Here is a 19,915-nt window from a genome sequence, read left to right on the forward strand (position 1 = left end):
ACTGCTGAGTCAGGTGCATGTGGAAGTTCTGGTGCTTGGAGATAGTAATGGAATGAATGTGAACCAATAAACTGAAGGTCAATCTAGGCAAGGCTGAGGTGCTATTGGTCATAAGAAAGCTGCTTGAGGACTGAGGAGTCAGTCTGTACTGGAGGGAGATGCACTCTCCCTGAAGAAGTAGGTTTTCAGCTTGAAAGTGCTGCTGGGTCCTGGCCTATGGCAGGAGGCCAATTTCTCATCAGTAGCACATAGTATATTTTATCAGCTTTGGCTCCAGCAGCAGCTATGGCCATTCTTTGAAGAGTGTGAACTGGCCATGGTGATCCATGCTCTGATTACATAATGCACTTTACATGGGACTTCCTTTGAAAAGCATCCAGTAACTTTAGCTAATCCTCGGTGTGTCGGGCATTCTACTGTCAGGGGTAGAATACAAGGATTGTATCACTCCAGTGTGATGCCCATTGTTTCTAGGTACAATTCAAACTGCTGGTTCCTACCTTTAAGTTCCTAAATGTCTTTAGACCAAAGTACCCCCTGCTTTCTGTGCCTGCCTTCAGAAGTGAGATAACACAAAACTAACAAGGGCAACCCTAGTACAAATTAGCAGGAACAACAAACCAGGGCTACAATATAGTCAAAAATTGAGTGTAATCTAATTACTCATAATATAAAATGCAAAAGTGCTATAAATACATACATAGTTGTAAGCCAATTTATACAGAGTCAATTTCAAGTGCATAGATACAGGTAAGTAGCAAGTATATAAATGTGCAAAATATCACTGTCCGGAACAAATCTTATCAATTAAAGTGCAAATGCCAAAAATGTCAAAGAAGAATCGGTAGGTGGGAGCTTGTGCCAAAGAAACATTAACAGTCCATGGAATCAAAGCATATATAGAAGAAAACGCCGACGGGGACTTGCAGGCAAATAACATTAACCCGTTTCGTGAGTATCACTCCTCACTTCCTCCTGGGCGTGTAACAATTCGGACTGCACATACTGTGAAAGAAAATTAACAATAAACAAACATACATTCAATTTTAATAAATATTTAAACAGCAAACCACAAACTCACAGTATGCGTTTTCTTCTATATATGCTTTGATTCCATGGACTGTTAATGTTTCTTTGGCACAAGCTCCCACCTACCGATTCTTCTTTGACATTTTTGGCATTTGCACTTTAATTGATAAGATTTGTTCCGGACAGTGATATTTTGCACATTTATATACTTGCTACTTACCTGTATCTATGCACTTGAAATTGACTCTGTATAAATTGGCTTACAACTATGTATGTATTTATAGCACTTTTGCATTTTATATTATGAGTAATTAGATTACACTCAATTTTTGACTATATTGTAGCCCTGGTTTGTTGTTCCTTCAGAAGTGAGATGGCAACCAGAGAGAGAGGGCTTTTTCAGTGGTAGCACCTCACCTGCCCTTTCCTTTGAGATTCACTTGGCACTTATGCTACTCTCTTTTAGGCACAAGGCCAAAAGGTTTCTTTTTATCTAGGCTTTTAATCAACAGGTTTGATCTATTAATATTTCATAGTCTGCTTTTAGCCTGAGAATTTAAACTACTTAGCATTTTATGCTGAATTTATGCTCTGGGCTGGGTTTTAATTTACTGCTGGGTTTTAATTGTTAACTTTCATGGAGTTTTATGTTTTTGTCATGTTTTATTTTTGTAGGCTGCCTTGGGCAGGTTCCTTGAAGAGGTAGCATAGAAATTTTCTAAATGAATTAATTAACAGTACAGGGGTCAAGAGAGTGGGCTGCATACCAAGAGAGCTGGGGACAGAAAAACTAACCAAATGCCAGGAGGGATAAGAAACAAACTAGCACAGAAAGCCCCCACAGAAACATCTCCCCTAGCCCTGGCCACTCCAAGGTACTTGGATTTTAGGTCCAGGTAATTCTTCCCATGAAATTGATTGCCCCAGCATCTCTAAATACAACAAAAGATAATAAAGAAAACAACAACTGATGTGGGCTCAACTAATCTTTTGCTTATTTATTTAAAAACATTTAAATGGCTGATCTATATCACTGCTTATTTAAATAAGTCAACGATACTGAGAGCAGGCTGCTTGGGGCACCCACTGGGCAGGTCCACTCTGGCTCCAAACTCGGCCAACGATTATCGCCGGCCTTGTTTATCCCAGTCTGCACAGCCATTCTGTGCTAAGAGGTGCCCAGTTTCATTTGCCTCCCCTGATGGGCCATAAAACACCCTCCAGGTTGAGAGATACTGCTCAGCCCCCGGGGCACTCCTTCACAGTGCCAACCAGCCACACAGCATGCAATGGCTTTTTCCGAACCCACACCCATCACCATGATGCTTCAGGGTGTTTGCCTACCTATCCTGAGCAACCCGTCCTATCCCTGCCACACTCACTTTGCCTCAACTGCTGACTTCAATGTCATGCAGGCCAGATAAACATCACCCCTCCCCTGACAGTTGGACCCTATCATTCCTGTTCAGGTGCAGCATATCGCTTTGAATCAAGGGAAGAGGGATGTAAGTATGCTGAACGTCTCCGGTCATACTTCCATCTGGCCTTTTCAGTTCAATTCAGTTCCCCTCCAGATTCTCCTTTGAAGGAATCCCATCATTACAACTGACCTGCCCAGGCACATTTCACAATCTTTTTACATCCACTTACGCTCTATAAGTGCAGTAACTCTTCTAGTTATAAGTGCAGTAACTGCTCTCCCAAGCCCCCTCTAAATATTGTACGGTTCTGCGATTTCCTTTTCTTAGTCCCTGCCCCCTTTATCTCCTACTCCAATGAGATAAACACTAGAAATCCCATCCGCTCCCTTTTGTACGTTGGAAATCCTTTAGCTATGATTTGGGGGGAAAGGGTCAAAGATCAACTTCCCAAATCATAAGATGTGTCCCCGACCAACTCTATAATGAAAATATAACTGTTTTATAAGGAGCTGTGAGAAGGATCACAAATAAACTGGAGTTTTTAACATACCCAGTAGGGTTGCCAACTCCTGGAGACCAGGTGGTAGATCATGGGGAGGTCAGGGTTTTTTGGGGGGTGGGGACAGCCTCAGCAAGGTATAATGCCATAGAGTCTGCCATCCAAAGCAAAGGAACTGATTCCCTTAGCCTGGGGACCAGTAGACCTCCAGGCCTCACCAGGAGGCTGGTAACCATATCACCTGACTCCACCAACTTCAAAGTTAATTTCACCACTTTCAATGTTAATTTCCCTCTCCCCTCTTCCTCACTACTTATTAAATAATTAGTTATGCAGAAATTATCCTAATAACCTATAATGCCTTCCTGCCTTTAAAACACCAGATTCAAGATGTATTGAGGGGGGGGGGCAGGAAACAGTATCAGCAAGCTGACCCATGGATGATCTATCACTGGGCAGCAGCTCCAATTCAGTTCAGTCTATGGTATTTCATTCGGTCTGCTCATTTTCAAGTGTGACAACGATATACTGTCCTAGATATAAACAGATTTCTTGTTTGTTTGTTTCATCTTTGTTTTGTGTGTGTGTGTGTGTGTGTGCGTGCGTGCGTGCGTGCGTGCGTGCGTGCGTGCGCTCAGAAGTGAGCTTCTTTGTTGTCCCTGATGCTTTGGAGAAAGAGGCCCCAAATGGCATGTACAACCACTTTGAGACACTGAGACCTCTCTGGCTTTCCTGTCCATCTCCACCTTCTTTCTCCCTTTCTCCCCACTCCTTTTTTTGTTTTCTTATTTGAAGCAAAACTGATTCATGATGGCCAGCAGGCAACAGTGGGAGGAATGAAGGTCATGATGGGTGGGAGCCAAGGATGGGTGTGGGGGGGCACCAAGAGACATCTCCATCAATTTCTATGTAGTCAAGTTTTCCTGATGCTCGTCCCCCGCCCATGCCACCCGTGGTAAAGTAAAAGCAACAAATGTATCCCCCTTGCTATCCCTCGCCTTCCCCTCCTCCCATTTTCCGGCAGACTCTCTTTGCTTCCAATCAAGATCAACATGAGGCTAGCCAGGAGGAGGTAAAGGATGGGCTACAGTAAGAAAATTAAATATGCACCTCAGCCTCCTGGGTCACACACAAGTAGCCCCAACCCTCAAAAACTCATACCTTTGAAATCCAGTTGGTGCTTAAGGTGCTATAGAAGCCAGACCCCCCTCTCTCAGTTGCTGTGGCAGAATGCCTGCTGGGGAGAAGGCAAAGGTAAGCAAATAGCTTTCAGTTGCCTTCCTCTAATTGGCTGAGACACTTTAACTCCCACCAGTAATGTCTCCTGTCCCATTTGCTTTGATGTGGGGCCAGGGCAAACGGAATCCATGGCATGAATGCCATGAATGTCCCAACTGGAGCTTCTCTGTGGTTCAGTGCTTCCAAGTGTGGAACAGTTAACACGTGAGGTTCAGATAAAGAAAAAAGCCAAGAGACATTGATTTCAGATAAAAACGGGGGGGGGGGGGGTCCTCCAGCTTTAGTGAGACAGGCACTTTGGATACTCAGCTGTGATTGGGGAGTTCTTTGGCTCGACTCCAGGGCTTCTCAAATCAAGCCCTTATGAGGCTCATGATGAGGGGAAAAGATGTCACAGCATTACAATTTCTGGTTGTCATGACCAGCCACTGATGTACAAGCAGCCTTCTGCCATCCAGAGAACTCCAGAAGAACCTGGAACCGAGGGAGAGATGGCAGTCCTTTGTGATGGCCCTCTTAACTCAGGGTAAAGGTAGCAATGGCTTTCAAATTTATGCCAGTGTTTACTGATGATAAAAACATATCAAATCAGGCCGTTAAAATGCAAAGACACTGAAGAGCCATATGGAGGGGGGGTTATCAAGCATTCTCTGGAAAGACAACCTGCCATCCAGATTTTCCTTTAACCTAGTGCTATACATTGAAGACAAAATGTTGTGAATCTGCTTTGACAAATTGTACACCTAGACTTCTACGTAACATATTCAAGGTCAGATTTCTTGGGCGGGGGGGGGGGGAGATAAACCAAGGGGAGAAAAGTAACTAGTTCTACACGGCTGTGGTAATGATATGCCAGAGCAAACAACAACATTTTAAATTCGAAGTGACATTCTCATTGATCAAGGTATCTCATGTAGTATTACAATAAACTGCTGTCTAATTCATGTGTGTTCAGGTAGTTGCAGTCACTATCCAAGGAGTCCCAGAGAATGTTCAGCCACCAACAGTTACAGCTTTAAGTGCAACAGCCTTACATTTGAGTTGGATGGCACCGAGGAAACCAAACGGTATCATCAGAGAATACCAGATCAGTCAAACTGGCAAAGGCCTTATACATACTGACACTGCAAGCAGGATGCAGCATACTGTATCAGGTAAGGATGGAAAGCCATTCAGAACAAATCTCCTCCTCATCTATGGTTAGTTAACAGGTAATCTGCCTGTGATGCCATTATTAAAGCTGCAATCCTAGGCATTCTTACCTGAAAGGAAATCCCTTCAACTGTCACATCAAAGAATTCAGAATGGGCTCTAAGTGCTGGAAGCTTTTATATTTTGGCCACATTCCACAGCCCTATGGGGCTTAAGGGAAATTTAGGCAATAGATTTTATGTGGTGAGGTCAATATGTTTTGGCATGATAAACTAGAGTTGAGAAGTACTCTGAAGCATGTTATGACAGGATCTGCGGGAGTTATATATTATTGTAGTTTTAAGGATGGTTCTAAGGCATTTCTTTCCTGAGAATATTATTAGGGGGCCAAATCATCCAAAGGGAGATCTCTGCTCTTCTCCCTTTTTTCTTTCAATGTCCTTTTTAAAACCCCACAGAGAGATAATTTATCATGCCATCTGTCATGCCAAATTCAAATGTGAAAACATAAGGTTTTATGCTGCCATCAGGTTTCCCCTCCCTTACATCCCATTGACTTCACTTATGCATGAATAGCTGAGTGCAAGATTCTAGCCATCCTGCCTGCATTTAAGATTATCTGAGGATTTTAGCCACTAGCAGAGGTTTCCCTGCCTGTGGCTTTCCTAATGTGATTGTAAGAAAAATAGAAACCAGGACATGAATACCTGTCTTCAGCATTGGATTCAAGAACTTGTCAGCCACTTTGGTGAATGCACATCTTTAATTGGGTTATGCCTCCTCTTAGAAAGACATGAGTAATTTTTGAAATTCCTGTTGCTGTAGATTAAACAAAAATGTTGGAACACGCTAAAAATAGTCTGAAAGACAAACAATATCAGCTTTCTCATAGCACATACCTTTGTACAGGAGAACGTTTGCCTTTCCTCCTACAATAGATTATCTATTTTATTATGGCAGATGCCCTAAGCTTCTATTGACACTGCATTGTCAAACTGGCATAGAAATGTATTATTCAATTTCAAGTGAGCAGCAAAAACCCATAAGAAAAGACCTGCAAGATCAGACCAAAGTTTTAACTAGTCCAGTATTCCATTTCTCTTGTATTTGTTTGTGTTGTTAGGCTGGCCAAGATTAGGATTTCCCTTCGTTTCAAAGCAGAAGTCAGAATTTAGTGGTTTGAGTTCGTTTGTTTTTAATGCAATGTCAAAGCCCATGCATAAGTATTACTCTCTGTGGTTTTAGTTAAAATAATGCAGCTTGTTTACATGTAACCTCAAATGTTATTATTTTTTTTAATACAACAATGGTCCCCCTTGCTGGCCAGGGCTGATTTTTCACTCAACTATTAATCTAGTGCTTTTGCAATTTGGATAATTACTGCTCTCTAAATTCATGATGTTAGCTAAAAAGACTGTACTTATTTCATATATCTCTAATGTTTGAAATTCCCAGCATTTTGATCCCCTATGGACCTATGTTTTGATTTTCTCATCTTCTTCAAAAAGACCCTCTGCCGTTCCCAGAGCAACAGTTGAACGTTAATGAAGCTGTAGCATTAGCGTTTCCTGAGACTTTGAATCCGAGGGTCTTACAAATTGCAGATGAGGAGGCTTGCACCTTGCCTCTGCACCATTGTCTCGCTGCTTATTTTTAATTACATCAAAGCTTTGGAAACATGATCCCATAAATGCTTTGTGGGAATAGCGGTGAATGTGCTTGTCATGTGAAATCCATAAATTGCTTATAATCCTCTCAAGATGTTTAAAAAAAGCATTAAGTAATTGAAGACAGGAAGTCCTCGGTTAATTATTTAGAGGTGTTATCAATGCTTTAAGTAAACTGGAGCATTTTCTCCTATCGCACTGAGTTGAATGCCATTGGGATCGAGGGGCACCAGCCATCATCTTCTCATATTCTCTAATGCAAACAGCATATGGCAGCTTGTCAATAAAGGACCTTTTTATATCATTTATTAGTGAACACTTCCAGTACTCTGTACAGAACAATTTGGATGACAGTTATGGCATTGTTTCACTTTGTGTTACTACTACTTTACAAATGGTCTTGCTAATGCAGTGGGGGGATGGTGGGAAGAGAGATTAAAATAATTAAGGGGCATTGTAGCAAAAGCAAGCTAAGACTGCCCTCTTCAGCAGCAGGTGCTAGAAATGGAATTCATTTTCCTATTTCTTTGTACCTTAAATTACTCCAGAATAATAGAAATTGGGATGAGTTTGAGGGGCTAATTGTATTTAATAAGGGACCACAATTCACTGAGATATATTATCATACTATGATATGGCTATTCTATGGTAAAACTGTTGGAAGAAGAGGATTCAGCGCTGTTCCTTTCCTCAGGTTTCAGAGGGGGACAAACCAAAGAGTTAGAAAGATAGAGAGGTCAGGGCACTGTGTTTACTGCTCTGACTGTCCTTTGATATGTAGATTGCTATTCTCAGGATTTCCTCCTTCTGACTTCCTCCGTCTCACTTCTCTTCCTGGTATTGCTCCAGGCAATGTCTCTCTCCTTCTCCTCCCTCCATCTTGCAAGCATGGATGCAGGACTAGTCCTAGCATCCATGTCCATCCTTAGACTAGATAGGTAGTTAGGATCTATCTTTCCTCCTTTCCTATCAGTGTATGGGGTTCCTACAATAAAGAACTCTTATTTCCTTTCTAAGTATAAGCAAGTTTATGCTTTGTTATTTTCTTTCTTGCACACGCATGCACACACCCCCATCATACCTCTATGGAAGGAGGCTGCAGAACTAGCTCACAACCACCTATAATCACGCTTCCTCTGCTAAACAATAAACTCTGCTAACGGCCCAAACATGGAATCTTTTAATTAGGTTTCTGGGGCCAACATACAATTTATTTCTCTAAAACTGTAGAGTTTCCAGCAATTCCTAGAGAGGACTGACATCACTTCCAGGTTCTCCTTAGGAGTGAAGTCATATTGAGAGGCTGACAGCCCTTTTTTGCTTGTTTTTCTTCTGCCGCTGCTCAGAGAGTTAGCAGGTAATGGGAGCTGGGAGCAGGAGGTCCCTTGCCCCAACTGAAGGTTTGGCTCTGTTTGGGACAAAAATGGTTTAAGAGTTTTCTAAATATTTAAATTCTCAAGGGATAGCCATGTCTTTTGTGCAAAAACAGCAAGGAGTCCTGTAGAAATTTAAAAACTAATCACTATTTACTGTAGCATAAGTCCTTATGAGCTGCAGCCCACTTCATCAAAAGTATCATAGTGTGTTCTAGCCCATAAAAGGCTTATGCCATGATAAATTTACAAGTTGTTGAAATGTATATACATGTCTGGAGTAGAAGTGATTAAACACTATATGTGCAAATTGGTTTAGGCTTCCATGGGATGTAAAAACACACTATAGTTCTTGTTAGACAATTTCAAGGGAAGCCACAAGACTTTAGACAAAAACATTTCTCAAGAAGGTTCCCATCTCCTTAATGGCAAAGTTATGCTTACAAATTATATTTGCCAATTTTTATAAATCACATATGTAGCTAAGTTCTTTCCGGTCTATTGTATTGTCAGGTGTAGCAGATACAGAATGAAAAAGAGATCCCTCCCCAATATATTTAATGCAATATGAACTCTTCTTTTCATTCCCATTTTTGCTCTTGGTACAATAGAATTGTAAATGAATCTTGCTTTATTGTGGTTGTTTCCTGTAATAGTGAATCCAGCTCCCTTTAGGCCAATTGAAGTAATCTCTTGCCACCATAATCTTCCCTATCATGTATTGTTGTTGAATGATTGGTACTAGACATGGGCACAAACCAGGAAAAAGCCACGGACCAACGTGTTTCACAGACCACGGACCAATCATGGACCCACCCCGGTTCATGGACTGTTTTGTTGGTCCATGGTTGATCATTTCTGGGGGCCCTAGCATCACCCGCTATGCACTTAGAGATGCCATACTCACAGCATGTCTTCAGAAGGCTCTTCTCCAGCCACCCTCCAAGTTTGGCCAACATTGCATTTCGGACATCCGAGTTACAGATCCCCAAAGCATCTACCCTCAGGAAACTACCAGTACATAGAATAGGAGCTGCAACTTGTGGCTTGCAGCACCAAAAAGTTGTAATGTTCTCAAGGGCCCAGGAGGAGGTCAGGGGCCTGCTGCCCTTCCTTTCTTCCCCTGGAGGCAATGGGCTCCTGTACTGGGGAGTGGAGTGGCCTCCAACACCCCTCTTTGTGACTGCAGGCGGCCACTGCATTGGTGAGGTGAGTTCTGTCAGTGGCTGACCCCTCCTCAAGAGCCCGGGAGACAGTCAGGGGCCCACCGCCCTTCCTTTCTTCCCTGGGGTGATGGGCTCCTGTACTGGGAGTGGGGTGGCCCCAACACCCTCCTGATTGGAGGTGGCCACCATGTTGATGAGGTGAGTTCTGCGGTGGCCATCCCCTACTTGTGGGCCCAGGAGATGGTCAGGGGCCCATCACCCTTCCTTCCCCTGGGGGCGATGGGCTCCTGTAGTGGGGAGTGGGGTGGCCCCAAACACCCCCCTTTGTGAATGGGGGGTGGCCACTGCATATGTGAGGTGCGTTTCATTGGTGGACACCCCCTCCTCAAGGGCCTGGGAGGTGGTCAGGGTTCTACTGCTCTTTCTTCCTTCCCCCGGGGTGACAGGCTCCTGTAGTGCAGGGTAGCCCCCTCTTGTTACTAGGGGGTGGCCACCGCATTGGTGAGGTGTCTTTTGTCAGTGGCAGCCCCCTCCTCGTGTGCCCGGGAGGCAGTCAGGGGCCTGCCATCGGGCTGCTGTAGTGGAGGGTGGTGTGGCCCCCAACACCCCTCCTTCTGATTGAGTGCGACTACTGCATTGGTGAGGTGGGTTTTGACAGTGGCCACACCCTCCTTGCAGGCCCTGGAGGGTGCCTTCTCTATGCCTGGGGGAAGGAAGGAGACTTGGGCTCCCCCATTCGGAAGGAGCATTCCCCATGCCTGGGGGAAAGGAGACTTGGGCTCCCCTATTTGGAAGGAGCCTTCCTCATGTCTGGGGGAAGGAAGGAGACTTGGGTTCCTGTATTTGGAAAGGGCCTTCTCCATGCCTGGGGGAAGAAAGATTTGTGCTCCCCTATTCGGAAGGAGCCTTCCCCATGCCTGGGGTAAGAAAGGAGACTTGTACTCCCCTATTCAGAAGGGGCCTTCCCCATGCAGACTCATGGACAAGTGGGTTCAAATCACCCTCAGTTAATGGGCTCCTTTTCTTCTCAGCCACTACAGAGGCCATGAGGAAGTGGGGGTGGTCCAGAGCCTGACTCTTCGTGAGTGAGTCTGGCAGCGGCACAGAGATTGGGGAGGGTCAGACCCCAACCAAAGACACTTTGCTGACAAGGTGGCCATGAGGGAAGCCTTCCCCCCACCCTTGTGGTAGGCAGTTAAAAGTCCAATTGTAGGGGGGCCTCACCCCCATAGGAAAGGAGAGAAAACAGAAACTGAAGACTGTCCCCCCTTCGAAAGTGTGTTGACAGCGACTGAGAAGCCATCTCTGCAGAAGGAACAGACCATCCCCTTGAGGTGAGAGCGGAGACCACTGGAACCCACCTCTATGAAGGAGTGGCCATGAGGGAGGTCTTCCCCACCCAAGGGAAAAGGAGAGTTTGGTTGCCTTTGCAGGAGGAGGGGTGTGTATGTTCACACCTGGCAGTGGAGGTTAAAATTCGCCAGTTGGGGAGTGCTTTCGCAGTGTACTAAGTTTTCTGTGAGTCGTCCTCACAGGAACCCTCACAGGATGCTACCACCAGAACCCACCTGATCAACGGGATGGCTGTGAGGGAGGTACAAGGGGGGAAGTCCTCCCTCACAGATGCCTATGGAGGACACTGGATGACAGGTGATTGGGGTCTGAGCCCCTATGCACCAGGGCATTGCAGGCATGGCATTGCCCCAAACGGGTCACTGGGGAGAGTTAGGAAGTGCTGCCAAAGTGTGGGACTGAAACAGCAACCAAGAGTTGGTTGGTCAGGAGGAGGACAGAGCCATAACCACTGAGTTGAGGGGCTGGGCTGAAAGGACAGACTGCAGGCAGGGGCTGCCCCAAGAGGTTGGGATGTGGAGGAGCTGGATGTTTCCCCAAGACCCCCTGAGGCATCCTCCTGAGATCCCTCCTCAAAAAGTTTTAACAGCTGCTCTTCCTCTGGCAACACTAACAGCTCTCCTGTCTCCTCCTCGATCCTCAAAAACGGATATGTAGAAACAGGCTCTGCGTCTGTGGGCCAAGCTACAAGTGACGAATGACACTTGAACGGCAAGCGGATTGAGCGGAGAGCAAGTGGAGGGCAAGTGAACAGGGAGCAATACACTTGCCGTTCAAGTGTCATTCTTCACTTGTAGTTTGGCCCTAAGACTTCCCAGTCCCCAGTACAGCTGGTGCTGGGCACTGATGGTGATGAGCAACCAGGATAACCTTGGCACTTCTTCCCCCCATGACCACTCTTCCTCCTTGTTCCAATGCTTATGGTGCTATAAGAGCCCTCAGCCGAAGAAACCCAATGAGCTTGGTCCCAGAGCCTGACTGCAGCCCTGAGACTGGGGTGGGGCATGGCCCTTCAAGAGTTAGAATGTTTATAAAGTTATATGGCCTATGGCCATATCCAATAAATCTCTCTTGTTTTGTCTTATAAAGTTTAACTGTTCTGAACGTTTATTATGTAACTGTTTAAATTGTAACTTTACAATTTTATAACCTTACAATTTTGTACTGTACAGAAATGAAGTTTATATGTAGAAAGGTTTGTAAAAAATAAAAACCTATTTTCCTTTAAAAACAATTTCCTGGGTTAGCCCACCACTCCACAATCCAATAAGAATTGAAAGGGAAAAAAGGAGACAGAAGAGTGAACCCTCAAGGAGCCCAATAAGCTTGCACCCAGAGCCTGATTGCAGCTCTGAGACTGGGTTGCAGCACAGCCCTAGGCTATCCCCCGACCCCCACAAGCAAATAATAATTGAAAGGAAAAAAAAGGAGAAACAGGAGTGAACCCTCAGCCAAGGAAGTCCAATAAGCTTGCTCCCACTCACACAAGCCCCAAGCCTCCCTCTGGCGCAATCCGAAAAAAACTCCTGCAACAAGCAGTTCTTCCAAGCCGGTAACCAGCTGGAAAGTGAAACTGCTGCTCCGTGCTGTGTCTTATATACTAAATGCTCACATAGAGAATAATGGGAACTCCCTGGTTGGCAACAGAGCTGCCTATCAAGGTTTTCAGGGTAAGATTGGTGTGTTTTAAGTGCAGCATAAGGCCTGCAGGTGGCTCCTGTGTTGCCTAGGGAATTGATTGCTTGGCGCCGACATGTCTGGTTTCACAGACCAAAGGACCGACAGGCTGGCCAAAGTTCTTTGCGTCCGTGAAAAAAGGCACATCCCATGGCCCGCCAGCTTTTTTGGTCTGTGCCCACCTCTAATTGGTACCTATCCATGCCTTTGCCTCTCAGACCTGCAGCTTCCATTTTAACCCACTTACTTCTATGCTCAATGTATAGAGAAATCTCCCCCCTTCTCTTCCAGTTCATGATTAGGTTACAGGCCAAGCTGTCCCCCTGACTCATCTTTTTATTTTTTCAGTGTTTCGCATCCTGTTCAGTTTGAAAGCAACTTGAAGCCTTGGGTGCCATTCATTCATTGTTTTCCACGCTCCCTTTCTGATGGGTCTGTTCCATATTGCTGCTCTGTATGTATGGCCACTTTAAAAAAGCACAATGAAGCTGTCATCTAACCAGTTTTAGACAAACGGTTCAGTCCTAAGTTTTTTTTTCTCCTTGTCATAGAATTGCATTGTTTTTTTCTTAAAGTACTTACAATGCTAGTTTAATGAAAACATTTTGCAAAGGATAGGCAAGCAGAGATAAGAAAGAGCGGGACCCATCACTGACAAGGACAAGGAAGATTAGAAGGAAAGTACAAAATGTGAACAGAAGTCTAATAGGGGTTTCTGTGCTCACAAACAGAGGATCTGGTGTTTTTTCCTGCCTTGATACTGCATTCCAAGGCTTATATATTAGAATGAATACATATTTACATATTTATAAACCAATTTCAAAGGTGCAGTTGGATCTTGCAATGTTTTGTGGTAGAAAATGCAAAGAAATTTAAAGGAGAAACCATGAGATGTAACTGTAAAACAAGGATATAGAGATAGGAGAGGACTTGTAAAACTGATTTTGATTCGGAAAATGCTTCTATTTTTAATAGATTCCAATGTACTTTTAATGTGTCCAAAATTCAAGCCTTAAAAGCCTTTTAGACTATGATATTAAAACTTAGTGACTGTTTCTGTATGCCGTGAGAGAAATAAAGTCTTTCTTCACACACTGCACTGCAAGTTGAGGTAATAGCTTATATGATTTTAAAAGGAAAAATAAGTGGGGAATCCACAAGGACTTGCAAAGGGCATCTTATTTTCCTCTCCCCTACTCTTTCCACTTTCCCCTCCCTGAAAGCCTCCATAGCCTCTCCCCTTTTACTGTTTCCTTCTCTCCTTCCCACCCACCAGCTAACTTACCTTTATCTGCCCCCCTGATTTCAGCTTTCTCTTCTTCCCTTACCCTGACAGCCTCTATGCAGGCAAACTATGGCCCAGTTGAACTGTGCCAGCCACCAGGTCAGGCCCTGTTGTGCAGTTGGGAACCCTCAAGGACTTTTGAAGGGCACTTCACCTACCCCTATATCAAACTTCCCACACTATTTCCTCTTTTCCTCTTTCTGGAAATTCCAATATCCTCACCTTTCTGTGTTTCTTTCACTTTTTCCCACTCACCAACCATTCTACTTTACCTGCCCCTCATCTTCAGCTATATTTATTATTTATTTACTTCACTTATACCCCGCCTTTGTCACAGTGAGGACCCAAAGCAGCTTACATCATTCTCCTCTCCATGTTATTCTTATAACAACCCTGTGAGACATGTTAGATAGGTTAGAATTGTGTAAGTGTCCCAAGGTCAACCAGTGAGCACCATAGCAGAACGGAGATTTGAACTAGGGTTTACCAGATCCTAGTCTGAAACTCTAACCACTATACAACACTGGCTTTCATGGGGTCACTGCTGTTGACAAGTAGCAAGCAGCTGAACCTGAAGGATCATGAACTTGCATGGTAGCAAGTTACAGTGATTGCTGCTAGGCCTGGACCTGGTGAATCCTTCCCCAAAGGCCACAACAGCTCTGGAAAAGGCCCTGCCCCTTCCCATGCCTTTTACTGACATTTATTTCTTGAAGCTACAGGCACTGCTTCTATTATTTGAGGGTCTAACTCCCTAATTTCTTTTAAGGTTTCAGATTTTTCTGCAAACTTGGGGCTTTTGGCCACGTTGAGAATTAGATATATTGATCAAAGATTATAAATCTATTAAAGGTTGTTTGTTATGATACTTAAATGAAAAAGGTAATGTCTCTGACTACTAGTTGCTGGAGGGAAAATGAAGGGGTGTTGTCATTAGACACTGTTTGACATCCTCTCAAAAGCATATGGCTGGTGAACACTGGAAACAGAATGCTATACCTTGTTTAATCCAACAATCTCTTCTTCTCATGCTCTCAGTGTGAAGATCACAAAATTTTTAAGGATGTACTGTGGAACTTAACTAATCAGGATCTTATCTGAGTCATGTCCATTATTTAACTTAATGAATGCTCTGAATCAAACCAGAATAATTTCCAACATATGTGAACTGTTGGAAACATTCCAATTTGACATTTAGTCTAGCACTTCATTTTGTGGTTTCATTTTCCTGGGCAGAAGGGAGGTGGGATTGGCGGTGAGAAAAACAAATGATTCAGCATTTGAACAGTTTTCCGATGATGTCATCAAACAGCAGCACCCTGACTGATATTTCGGTGTGCACCTCATTAGTAGCTTGACAGGGCTGTCTGATTCCACATAAACATGGGTCCAGTTTGGCTGATTCTGCACACGTTGTATAATGCACTTTCAATGCACTTTATCAATCATTTGAGGTGGATTTTTTGTTCTGCACACAAAAAAGTCCGTTCCAAATGATCTATAAAGAGGATTGGAAGTGCATTATCCAACGTGTGCGGAATCAGCCTTTGTGTGTCATTTCATTCTCTGAGGTTGTATGGGCTAAACCAGAGCAAAGCTTTGCATTCCTTTTCTTTAAACAGGCAGAGCAGTGTGCTAGGATAAAGGCAGAGGCTCAGTCTTCCTCTTTGCAGATTTGAGAGGGGATAGAGGAAGTAGGTAACCACAATATATCCCCACACCAACAATCCTACAAGGGCAAACATTTGATTATTTGTACTATCTGGAAAATTAGTATTGGAGGCTAAAAGGCAACCGACACTACACACCTACAAAAGCATAGCGGCACACCTACAAAACAGGGAGAGCAAAGATATTATTTGCATTCCCACAAGTGGCAGTCAACCTAGAGAAAGTGCAGTGCAGTGAGATAGAGGCATTTTCATTTATTTATTAACTTTATTTATAGCCAGCTTTTCTCACTGATATTCAATGCTCCTGCCCCCCAAAATTGAATGCCAAATCAGACATACACATGAAAGATGATCTGTTGTTTTTGTGTGCATAAGATAGTGTAATAAAGATTAAACGTTTTGAGATTTCACTCTTTCCGTATAGTGGTTGCCACATGGGGATGGGCTTGCATGGTTTCCCAGTTGCTGCTGCTGCTGATAAAGCACAGTGGCAACCGCGCTTCCACATGGCAGGTTTCCCTACAGTTTCCCTGCCCTGGTCCCCCACCAGTGGCCACCCTACCCGTACCCTGGGCCACCAGGATTTTTGCAAATTTTTTTTTAAAAAATTGGCAATAGAATATCACTGTATTGATATAATTTTGTAATAATGGGTATAACAGGTTCTGTTAATTCCCAGCTTTCATTTTAAAAGTTAGTCTCCAGTCCCTTTCGTCACAAAGATAGGCCTTTTTACTTATATACCTGCAAGGAAAGGGACCTAGAGACTTAAAAAAATGAAATCTGAGAATTCAGAGCACATATTACACCTATTGTTACAATGATATATCAATTTAATGATATTCTAGAGTGTCAATTTTTAAATTGGGTTTGCCCAGGTTTGCCCAGTTGCCCACCAATTGCTGGAGATCAGCAGGAGGTGGCAAGCCACCCAGAGATTGCCCGCCACCAGCAGGCAACCTGGGAAAGTGTGCACCAGGCATGCTCCTGGTGGGGTGCAATGATGTCACTTCTTGAAGTGACATTGTTTCTCTGGTCGCAGGTGTGGTCCTGCACTTTGCTGGAGCCAATTTTGGCTCCAAAGGGGCCAGAATTAGCCCTGTGCAAAGCACAGGAGCACACCCGTGGCTGATGTGATGACATCACAAAAGTACCAGGAGCATGCATGCAAATACACACATGTGAGGCACATAGGGTAAGTGCCAAGTCCTCCCTCCTTCTGCCAGGAAAGTATAGGGACCTGGCAATCCTAAGTTTGAGAAAGATCATAGAAAACCTGGAGAAGCCCTTGGAAATACACAAATGCGCCACAATGCTGTGAGGGAGCAAGAACAAAACTCTCTTCCCAATAGCATTGAATCCAGGCAGATAACTTGTGTGGAAATGAACTATTTCTTTAATTTAATGTAAAAATATATAGCTATACTACTAACCATACAAATCACTCAACTAGAGATGCCATTAGTTCTTAAGAAAAAACTAAACTTCTCATTCTTTCACACTCACTGCTTTTTGTTCTACAGAAGACAAAACTGCCACTTAAGTATTCTGGAAAAGGAGAATAAAAGCCACATGCCTATGTTGTTATGTCTTTAAATGCATGTGTGCCCCCAGAATCTTCCCAATGTGGCTAGTGTTGTTAGAATCAAATAATAAATAATACTATGTAAAATTAAAGATATATCTATTAAAAATAATTCAATAAACAACATCAGCACTAAAACCTCATCTCAGTATTTAAAAACAGTAACCTGTAACACTGGTAGTATAAAATCAGCATGAAAGCACATTGTAAGAGCAAAAAACCCCATAATAAGTGAGAATATAATTACTATAAGTGAGGAAATAATATTAATTTAAAAGTTGGGGTGAAAAAAGTGTTTATTTCTGAAAATTCAGGAATATGTGCACTCGATAAGCTTGAAGGGAGAGGACATTCCATAGGATAATGAATCCTTCAACTTAGGGTTGTCAGCGGTCCCCCAGGCAACTTGTAGGAAGGCAGGGAGTGCATGGGAGTGCCATGCACCCCCACCTCCCTATGTCTTCTTTGTGCACGTGAACTCCTGTGTAATGATGTCACTTCTGGTGTAACTGGAAGCGATGTCATTGTGTGGGGTGCGGGAGCACACACTCATCCATTTGCTTGGGTGCCTGTCGAACAGCGGATAGAGAAACAGATCACCCAGAGTTCGCCCACCACTAATGGGTCCTGGCAATGCTACTCCAACTACATAGTTCTTTTTAAGGGAAGTCCCATAAGTGGAAAGAAATCTCTTACTCATTGTTCTTCCTGGATCAGAGCAAATGTCTTGGTTTGTGTGTTCGCTAGAATTCTAATCCTTAGAACATTTGAAGACTCCGTTTTAATCCTAACTTTTTGTTTTTAGATCTTCAACCACACAGAAACTACAGCTTTATAGTCACAGCATGTACATTTGCTGGATGCTCTTCTAGTTGGGCAAGTTCAGGTAGAACGTTGCAAGATGCTCCTCATGGTAAGGAGAAATGTATTAATTTCTGTGAAGGTTTTACTTTTATGCCTGAAGTAAATGTGGTGCTCCATTGTTAATATTTTCTGGTTTTGTGCTTTCTGATTATCTGTAGCTAGTATCTGATGGACCAGATACTAGATTTCTTTCTTTTTTTCATCAACCCCTCTAGCATTTAAAAAATGCTAAATTTGTGCACTTAAATGTGTGGTTCTTTGGACTCCTACATAAGTCAAACATTTTGATGTGGTTGTGCAAAAAACATGGGATGGACTTAAAATGCCTCTATGTGATTTTGAAGTTGTTAGTGTTGTGAAGTCAGAAACAATAGCCTCAGTTATACCCAAAGAAATGTACAGAAGAAATTAGTAAGATAAATTAGACAGCTGAGTGAAAAATGAGTTTTGATCTTAGTTTTCATTATCCCTTTTTTTCAATATCATTTTATTCACTTAACATATTTCTATACCTCTTTTTCACAATATTCAAAGCAGTCTAAGAAAAGGGGCTTTAACAATGAAGGAGGACTGATAGGATAATGTATACTCTGTGAAGTATTTGGCCAAGCCAGTTGAGTGCCTCTTTATTGAATATTAGTTTCCCTGCAATGAGATTCTAAGATGAAATCTCTAATTTTGTTGAGCCTGTGGTCACTTTGGGGATTTTGAGAATTGGCAGTGGGTGCCAGCGCAAAATGGTTTCCAGTATGAGATGGGACTAGAATTGTCATCACCTCTGGGTTGAGAAATTCCTGGAGATTTGGGGATGGAGCCTGGGGAAGACAAGGCTTACGGTAGGGAGGGACTTAGTGGGGTATGATGCCACAGCATCCAAAGCAGCCATTCTCTCCAGGGGAACTGGAGGTCAGTTCTAATCCAGGAGATTTACAGGCTATGGGGGCCTATCACAAAATGATTGTGATGATGAGGTACTGGGACAAATCATAAAATGTTGGGAGTTTGCAGGCCTAACGTTCTCCTACAATGCAGGCAGTTATTTCTGAATGGGTGCTCCCAGTAAGCATAAAGGTGACCTCCTCTGGGTTCATCCAAAGCACCCACTGGTCCAGTGAGGTGATGGATCACTGTTCTAAGATGTCTTTTATATGTTTCAGCAATGACATGGAAGCTGTTTTTCTGTTGCTTCATCTCACAAAACTTTTGCGATGTTTAGAAGCCACCACTTCCCACCAAGTCATCATCACCACCAATCCCAGTTAGGTGACAATTATATGGGAGCCTGCTGAACGGGGACCTCTTTACACCCTTCAGTAAAAGCACTGCATTCCCTTCTGCAGCTTTCAGTGGTGGTAGCTGGAATTCATTCATCGGTCCACCATGTGAGCGACAGCTGATCCTGGTGCATGCTTTTGCAAGCGTATTGTGATATAACTTAAAGTTGGTGCAGCCAGTTAGTACATCCAGCTTTAAATGATTATTTGCAGTCACAGTGAGTCTGAGATAAAACCGAATTTGAATTTTGAAAGATGTGTATTAATGTAGAGTATTCTGTGATAGTCTATAAGACAACTAACAGTGCGATCCTAAGCAGAGTTACTCCAGTCTAAGCTGATTGGTTTCAATGGGCTTAGATTGGAGTAACTCTTCTTAGGATTGCACTGTAAATTCTGTAAATACATGAGGACATTATTGTTAATGCTATGGTGCTAATACTGTTACAGGAGTATGGTCACAACCACGTCATATCATAGTTAGTTCTACAATAGTGGAATTATACTGGGATGAGCCAGAAAAACCAAATGGAATTATTTCTCAATATCGATTACTTCGAAATGGAGGTGAAATTTTCAAGGGAGGCAAAGGAAGTCTGAATTTTACTGATTTTGGCCTGCAGCCAAACAGCAGGTAAAATGTCACAGATGTGTGATA

General features: G+C 43.3%; 1 protein-coding gene across 1 annotated transcript in view; it reads left to right on the top strand.

Moving 5' to 3' along the window:
- The window catches only part of USH2A (usherin), an 843,391-nt gene that overhangs the window by 654,698 nt on the left and 168,778 nt on the right, over positions 1 to 19,915 (top strand). Inside the window, exons 54-56 of the mRNA XM_054970549.1 lie at positions 5,144 to 5,342; positions 17,925 to 18,032; positions 19,708 to 19,891. Coding sequence (XP_054826524.1) covers positions 5,144 to 5,342; positions 17,925 to 18,032; positions 19,708 to 19,891 — 491 coding nt within the window. The remainder of the gene's footprint in view (positions 1 to 5,143; positions 5,343 to 17,924; positions 18,033 to 19,707; positions 19,892 to 19,915) is intronic.

The sequence above is a fragment of the Eublepharis macularius genome, chromosome 1, assembly GCF_028583425.1.
Source record: "Eublepharis macularius isolate TG4126 chromosome 1, MPM_Emac_v1.0, whole genome shotgun sequence".
Classification (NCBI taxonomy): domain Eukaryota; kingdom Metazoa; phylum Chordata; class Lepidosauria; order Squamata; family Eublepharidae; genus Eublepharis; species Eublepharis macularius.